The sequence below is a fragment of the Camellia sinensis genome, chromosome 6 (assembly GCF_055761805.1).
Source record: "Camellia sinensis isolate YWXY chromosome 6, ASM5576180v1, whole genome shotgun sequence".
NCBI lineage: Eukaryota > Viridiplantae > Streptophyta > Magnoliopsida > Ericales > Theaceae > Camellia > Camellia sinensis.
The window spans coordinates 95952564-95961350 of record NC_138966.1 but is presented as its reverse complement, the minus strand read 5'-3'; the positions used below and the strand labels follow the sequence as shown (position 1 = coordinate 95961350).

The 8787-nt window shown below is 37.0% G+C and overlaps 1 protein-coding gene across 1 annotated transcript; it reads right to left on the bottom strand.

Annotated features, from left to right (window-relative positions):
• Positions 1 to 1833: 1833 nt before the first annotated feature.
• Positions 1834 to 3423, bottom strand: LOC114297769 (VQ motif-containing protein 9). The gene has a single exon (XM_028242241.2). It carries the CDS (start codon positions 3248 to 3250, stop codon positions 2279 to 2281), a length of 972 nt encoding a protein of 323 aa, XP_028098042.2. The 5' UTR covers positions 3251 to 3423; the 3' UTR covers positions 1834 to 2278.
• Between the last annotated feature and the right edge of the window lie 5364 nt (positions 3424 to 8787).

The following is an 8787-nucleotide window of genomic DNA, read 5'->3' as shown; positions in this document are numbered from 1 at the left end:
CAAATTAAAGTTGCACATTCTCACTTTGGTACAAAGTCCAGTAACACACCAAACCAGATTTACGAGCTTACTAAAGCCCCCCCTGTGGTGGTATTGCTCATAAACCCTTGGTACCAAACAAACCTCTTTCGTTTTGTTTTGGAAACCAACTCATCCAAATATTCCAAGTTGAACCAAAAAGTATACAAAATGGTTTTCACAAGCAAATAAAGAAACTGCAAATATTTAGATATGAATACACACTACTGAATCTTAATCTACCATCCAATCATTACTAAGAATTTTGAGACCTGCTTGGAACACACACTATAATCTGCCATATTGTAAAAATACAAGCAGCAGCAGAATGTCGAACAGGAGTGCAAGGGTAACATCAGCTTAAAGATCTACAAAACAGAGGTAGGGGCGCTCATATGCAAATGTAGCACAAAGCTACAGTAGACATTTTTTTTTTTGGGATCAGCTACAAAAGAAAGCTATAGTAAACATTTCATACTCACATACAACAAAGCTATGTCAAAAAAAAAAAACAGATAAGGTTTTTCTCTCATACTCATACAAGAAGGCTATCAAAGCCCCAAAGATCTTGAGAAGGGTAAATTCATCACTGCAGTCTCCCATTCCTAAAGATAATGACCAGTGATATAGCTAACACAGAAGAGCAATCAAAATTGTTACCGATTCAGAAGAGTCCTACTGTATGTCATAAGCATAGAACTGCAATTTCAGAACAAAAGTATATCACCTGCTACAGAAGATTCTTGCAACTAAGCATGCCGTCTACTCCTCAGAAATTTACTGAGCATACTGTCACGGTCTCAAAGTTGGAAAAATATAAACTCCAAGAACATTTTTCAATAGCAAAATCCCACCAATAATGGCCAAAAGCCATTCACATGATAATGATGCAGCGATTCTAGAACACTGTCAACTAGAATCTTCACGTCTCCACCAGATGTTTAAACAATTTAACATGGACCACCTGATCTCAACTAATAGGATTAGGGATGCATCCATGCGAAATTGAGCACCAGATACTTTGAACACGAAGTTCAACTGCACATGAACAATCTAATGGAAACTTTTTCTACAAGTGTTGTTGGTTTACACGAACTTCTATAAATTTATGATGTTATTATGTTGGAAACTCGACACTTGAAAAGATATGCAATATGTCTAGTTGGACATGCACCAAACAAAAGATATCAAAGTAGTGGAGTTTACTATGCACACAAGATTCCCAGTTTATGTATCAAATGCTCTATCTATGGTAGTTTATAAACAAAATTTTACCTTCAATTTCTTTTTGATATATATATTTAAATAATATGAAATCTAGTTATATCCAACACCCGTGTCCAAACCATGTACAAAGGAAATGATGTCATTGAACATTAGAATTAGATAAAACCCAACACCCACCTCCAAGTCTATGTAATGTAAAAGCATGGCATCAAAGTGCCACTGCATATCGTGCTAGCATTCAATCCACTTTTAACTCTATCACAACGAACTTCATGAGCTCATGTGGAGTGGGTGTCGTAATTTATCAAAGTACAACAAATTAAAAGGATTGAAACCGTGAACTCATTCAAGCAGCACATCCACTTGCTTTAGCACAAATGAATCGTCTATCTTGCATGAAGGGACTAAACTCCTGTGGTTCTTCTACATGCTTCAAGAACCCAAAGTATGAATATTTGACCCACCAATAATTGACATGTTACAGTATCTAGTCATTAACAAAAAAAAAAAAAAAAATTACAAATTCATCAACACACTACAAATCAAAAACTTGTACAAAGAAATCAAAATGAAAGGGGGGGTCTAATCTAACAAAAATCAGAGCTTTTACGCATGCTTGTCAAGATTAATCTGAAATGAATAGGGAAAATATAAACAGAAAAACAAAGTTGATTACACTTTCACAGACAAATAGCTACCAACAACCTCTAAATCCCATCAAAACTGAAGAATTTTGAACTTTTGTCTTCCCCAACTCCAATCAAGAAACTAAAAAACAAAGAAAAGACAGACCTAGGGTCCTCTTTTTCACATTGTCTATCACAAACATTCATGTACAGTACAAAACTCTGATTAACCAGTTGTCAACTATGATTTCTTCCAACAACTGGCCATTGAATATAAATCCCCACCATGTACAGATATGGATATAAGTATAAAACCCACCAAAACAAAAAAACATAAAACAAAACCCTAAATTCCTTACCTTCTCAACTGTGAAATCTGGATTCTACACCATAAAAGAAACAATCTCTCAACAATCTTTCCACCTAGGACTCGGCACGGGTAGCCTTGGAGAGATTGGGAACTGTTGAAACCCTAATTGACCGGTCGTCGATGGCGAAAACAACAGACTTGGGGAAAGTAAAGGGTACGGCGATCGAGGTGATGGTATGCACCCGAAAGGCAGTGGCGATGTCGGCATCAGGAACGGTGATGATTGAGTCGGCGCCGGAAAAACGTTGTGCTGCGGCGGAGGAAGCGGTGGTTGGTGATTCTGCGGGGGTGGAGGCGGAGGCGGACCGAGATTGTTCCACCTGGGGGAAACCATGAATCGCTTGGGATCCGATTCAAAAGCCGAGATTGAGGTCTGGAGGTAGCGCATGTAGGCGGAGATCGGCGATTCCGCCGCCGCGTGCACCGTCGGGAACGGCGGAAGCGGCGACAGCGGCGCCACCGCCCTCTGGTTGCTGTTTCCACCGTTTCCGGCGGCGTTCATGGGGTGGTGGTGGTTCGGCTGTGGAGGAGGTACGGCGTTGTGTAGCAGGGGAGGAGGGCGGTTGGCAATTTGCGCCAACGGCGGAGGTCGGATCCGCTGCAGCCGAGAGCTCGGAGGCTTGGGAGGCTGAATCGGCGGAGGCTTCGAGAAGCGCTCGTGAGCAGGAGAGCCAGTGAGCTTCTGAACCACATCTCTGAAATCGCTCTTGTTAATGTTGTAAACCGGCGGCTGGTGCTGCTGCGGCTGAAGACTCTCCGGCTGCTGAGACTGCGGCGGCGGCGGAGGAGGCGGCGGGCGGTGAACCTGATGGTGATGATCAAAAGTGGGTGTGGGTCTCCTAATGGGTTTAGAGATTTTGTGAGAAATTTTGTTGAGGTGATTAAGATATTGATCTCTGTTACTGTTGTTATTGTTGTTGTTGTTGTTGGTGGTGTTGGTGATGCTAGTGCTGCTTGAAGTAGCAGTGGTGGTAGAAGAATCCCCAGAAGAGTGACAGCTTTTATCCATCTCTCTCTTCCTTCTTCTCCTCTAATTTCTCTCTCTGTAATTGATTACTTGTTTTTCTCTTTCTAAATATCTCTATATGTATATGTATATGTATGCATGTGGGTATAAGTTTTGTCTGTGGTGGGGAGGTCTTTTTCTTCCTTCTTATTAATAGACAAAAAAATGTCACCCATATCATTCTATATAGGTGTAGACTATTAATTTTTGTAGGTTGAGGATATGTTTCAAAATTTATTATCCTTCCGGCTTAAAATATTAATTTTTTATTTTATTTTTTATTATCTTAAAATTTTTTTTTTTTTAAATTAAGTATAAAAATAATATAAATTTTTTATTTTGTCTTTTTTAAATTTATTAATAATATAAAAATATAATTATAACATTAATATTTTTTTAAAAATTTATTATTAAATTTTTTAAAAATATTTATTATTCTAGACCGGAGAGAGTATTAACATTTGATTATTTCTAGAGAGATAGAGAGGTGTGAAATAGCCAATCCGTGTGTGGATGCTAAAGTGCGCTATTTCTCTGCGTGTGTCTGCTTTTTTACTCATTGTGATATCTTCGGGCTTTTAAAAGAAGACACAACGGGGACAAGATGACCCGTAAGTAAAAAGCACGCAAACTCTCGGTGCACACTCACCCCTTAATGATTCATCTCCCTTTTCCCCCACCCCTTTGATCCCCTCTCTCTCTCATTGGTTACCTTTTCTTTTTCTTTTTCTTTTTTTTCCTACTCCACCAATCACCCCTGCCACGTGACAAAAAGGGGTGAGGAGTGACCCCCAAAAAGGGATCCCAAGCATTATTCTAATTTTTAAAGTAAATTATAAGTACTCTTGTCAATTGTTTAAAGAAAAGTATCTATCAATGTGTTTATTAACGTGTTTGGTTTGAATTTTTTGAATTAAATTTTTATATTTTTGTATTTGTTATTTTTAGTAAAATTTTTTTTGTTTTTTAGATATACTTTACTTAGATATATTTAAAAAATAAAAAAATTATGAAAAAATATTTTAAAAAATTAATAAATACATAAAAATATTAAAAAAAATGTACTGAATTATCGTATTTTTTTTTGTATTTTGGGTATTTAGTAAATTTTTAAAAGGTTTTTTTCATAAATTTTTTATTTTTTAGATACATCTAAGTTAAGTATGCCTAAAAATTAAAAAAATTACTTAAAATATTAAAAAATAGTAAAAATAAAAAAATACAAAAAATAAGAAAGTCGAATTTTCTGAAAAGTGTTTTTTGAAAAGTGAAACCAAGCATAGTGAATAAATTTTAAAATTTGATTTTATGAATCGGTTTTTCTTTTTTCATGAATTTAAATTTTTCATTAAAATAAAAATTATATAAAATTATGTCATTTATATGTTTCGATTTAATTTTTAAAGGATAAAAATAAATTTATCAAAATATAAAATTATATATTTAGACAATTCATACCATAGAGGTTTTGGATTTCTCTCGTTCAGAAACAAATCTCATATTACGAATAAAAATATAATATTTTAATATAACACACAAAAAAATTTCTTAGTATATTTTTCCAAACATAACAATGTAACAATCTAAAAAAAATTATACTTTTTCCAAATATAACAACGTAATAATATAAAAAAAAAAATTAGTATACTTTTTTCAAATATAATAATTGTGTGAGTGATTTTCCGTCTGCACTGCCAACTCAGTATTCAGCTGGAGAGCACTGGCAGAATAGATGGCACCTGTCTGACCTGCAACAGAAAGAGAAGATTCCGGCGGTGGTTCGTCCACCCGGGGGCACTCCGACGATCAAGTCAGTATATCTCTCAAAGATAATCAATAATGCTAAACTCACTATTCAGAATATAAATTGCGTACCTTAGACCCATGGGGGTACCTCTCTTTTATAGCAAACTCAATCCTAGTCCCAATAGAAGCCTAGCTCTAATGGACTTAGGATTACTGTTAATCTTGGACTCCTAGTAGGATTAGGATAAACTCTCTAAGAGTCTTATCTTAATCCAAACTGAAATCTTCTCCCATTCTAGGACTCTTCTCCCTTATCCGCTTATCTCGGATTCTGGTATTGCCGCAGAATACCTTGGCAGTGCTCCAAATATCTCGGCAAATATGATCTGCCCACATAGCACCTCGGCTAATGTCACGACCCAAACCCGCCCCTATGGGTTTAGCACCGTAACCGGCCAGTAATCCGAGATTACCGAAGGCCTGCTTAACAGTAATACAATAATACAGAGTACAGGGGCTGGTGGAAGCCAAAACAGTAATTAAAAGATGTCCAATGAGCTGTGACAGTCTGTATGCAAAAAGACTTTTCATATATATATATATATACAATCAGTACCAAAACAGTATGTACAATATATACAATCATTCAGGACAGGGACTTAACCCCTATTAGAATAGTACAATACAACACCATTCAGTCTATAAAGTAATTACAAAATAGATACAAAAAAAGGGGGAAATTAAAACACCCCAAAAGCCCTAGTTTGAAGGACTTGGAACCTCTCAGTGAGGCACGTTGGTTGGCTTGACAAAATTGGAGTTTACCCTGACGCTTCTAGCAACAGTCCGGTGCCTAAACACCTACATATATATATGAGCAGTGAGCTAAAGTCCAGTGAATAACATATGCGTAAAGAGGTTAAGAATGAATGTCCTTTCAGTATTGAAAACAGTCATTTAAACAGTATATCAGTCATTTAGTTTGTGGCTCATAATTCATGCCACAACAGTCATTCAGAAACTATAATAGTTATATGTGGTACATCCAATAGCAAAGCAGTACAGTAGGTCTTAACAGACCGTGCAGTTAGTGATGGCCATTAGTAATGGTTCCAAACATGGGAACCGACAGAGATCTCTGTAACAGTAGCAGTAACAGTTCAGTAACAATATATTGCTATGGATGCCACGAATACAGTTCACAAATAGGACAAACATTCACTCAGTAAACAGTGTCATTTCATAAAGCAGTACAGTCATTTGTTCAGAAAATAATCTCATTTGAACATATCTTTACAACATTGTTACTCACAGAGTTCTGGGCTACAGATAAGCTAGTACGCGTCCTCGGATGCCAACCCTACACAGTTACAGAGTGAACACACACTAAGCTACACAGTTGGGAAAAATAATAACTTAATCCCTAATTTGCCTCGGTGTGGTTCTACGTCAATATCCTCATTAAGATGCCTTAAACTAGGCCTAAGAATGCCTAGAATTGAATGAGGATGCAAAGATGCACTTTAAAAATATTTTCAGAATTTTCAGAAAACAGAGTTCCCGCTCGAGCGTGGGTTTCCCCGCTCGAGCGTACATGTAAACAAAAGCATCCGCTCGAGCTTAAACTTTCCCGCTCGAGCGGACTGCAAAAATACTGGATGTGTGAAAATCACGCTCAATGGGTGCTCGACACCCGCTCGAGCGTGTGACACAAGTCCTCGCTCGAGCGTGCAAAACCCCGCTCGAGCGGACTGTAAACACAACAAAAGTGCTGGATACACGAATTTCCCGCTCGAGCGCCACTTACCCCGTTTGAGCGGGAGTCCAAAATCTGGAATTTTCAGATTTGAACCTCAAGCTCAAAATCAAGTTTGAATGCATCAAATTCGATCCTCTTAGGCCAATTTTCTGGAAAACACTTGTAAATTCATAGTTTAACATGATTCAAATCTCAATTTGTAAAATCAAGACCCAAATGTGAGTCAACTAAACACAATTTCAAACAAATTCCATGAACATGATGTAAAACATAACATGCATGAGTTTAATCAATTCCAAAACTTCAATTACTTGCTCAAATGAGCTCAATTGCCTAAAAAACAAGATGAATTCGTGGACTAAGCTCAAGATATGAACATGCATGTGGGATTTCATGAACTACAACCTCAAAACTTCAAAATGTAAACATGCATGCAAGAATTAAGCCTCTATTCAACAATCTTAACCAATTCTAGACTCAACTCTTCAATTTAGCACGAAACATGAAAGAACTAACTTAAATTCACAATTAAAAGGATGGACACACTACCTTAGGTCCTCAAACTCAAGAATATAAGCTTAATTGCACAAATCCTCTACTAATTCTTCAAGTCTCCAAGAAAATATAAGATGAAATCAAGTTTCTCTACTCCTCTCTCTCTCATTCGGTTTTGCTCTCGAAAAGGCTGAGGGACATGTTGTATCAAAAGTGTATAAGGTAAAGAGAGGTTAGCCTAGATTACTCCACTAGGTGGCAAATTTGTAGAAAAGTCAAACCCTTGTAATTTATCATTATTAAATCTAATTTAATCATACCCAATCAAATTTCAATTAAATATGCCATAAAATCATATAAATCTTAATTAGCACAAAACATCAATCAATTTCAAATTCGGCCGCCGATAAGGCCTTCAATTTGCAGTTTAAAGCATAAAACATGAACAGATAATTTAACAGTCAACAGATAGAATTGCATTCAAACTAGCACAATCAATCAATCAGCTTAGTAATTCAGTCAGTCAGTCAATTAACAGGCTTAATCATGGATTAGCACTAATCAGTGGTGAGGGTTGTCACAGCTAACAACCTCGGCCACGTGGACTACCCAAAAAATGTCCCCACAACTGCCCCCTAAGTTCTATTACCTCGGCAAACTAAGGTGATGGAACCTATATTATCTCTTTTATCTAGCACATCGGCTAAGCTTACTTCATCATTTATTGCTGAAGTTAGAACTCGTCAGCTCAATATGACACAAACCTATAGTTTGCTTTCATCAAGGCTTTGGAACCAACAACCAAATTCGTTCAAGTTTCTCAGCCGAAACTGTCCTTCTAGCCGAGGTATTTGTTTCATTAAATCAAGAACTTCAAGAGTTTTCTTCATGCGTATGAGCTGGCACGTACAATTTTTCAACCGTTTCTGCCACGCATCTTTCCTCTACTGAGCCGTGTCTGATACGTGTCATTAAGTCGCCTTGCATTTGCGTATTTGATCAAAATCTCTTCACTCTCTCCGTCTTTTCACTTCTGCATCTTCGTTTTTGTTTAAACTTTTCTCTTTCAAATCCTCTATTGCTACTTTTGCGAAGCTTTCTGCAACCAGTTTCACTCTCCCCTCTGGTGAGGCTTCTGCTGTACTTCCTTGCTTACGGCCACCGTCTGATCCCGGCGAACTTTACTTTGGCTTCATTGCTTTACTCGTTCATGTCTTTTGATCATTTAACCTGTATCTTGAATTTCACCATGTACTGAACATGTACTGTCTTTGTACCTTGTACTTTTTTGTTTACTCAAACAATTTATTCTTCAATGTCAAACCGAAATGCCTTTTTTCCTTATTTGAATGCATTTTTTAACTTCTTCTTTCAAGTGTTTTGAATGTTTACCCTCTTCTTAATGCCTTTTATGATTCCATACTTAGAATATAATTTACATGTCTTCAACATACACCTTAACTGTGCAATCTCCCTAGGTTAACATACCTCGGACAAAACTTCCAACCTTGCTTATCTCGGTCTCGGTTTAACACTTGAA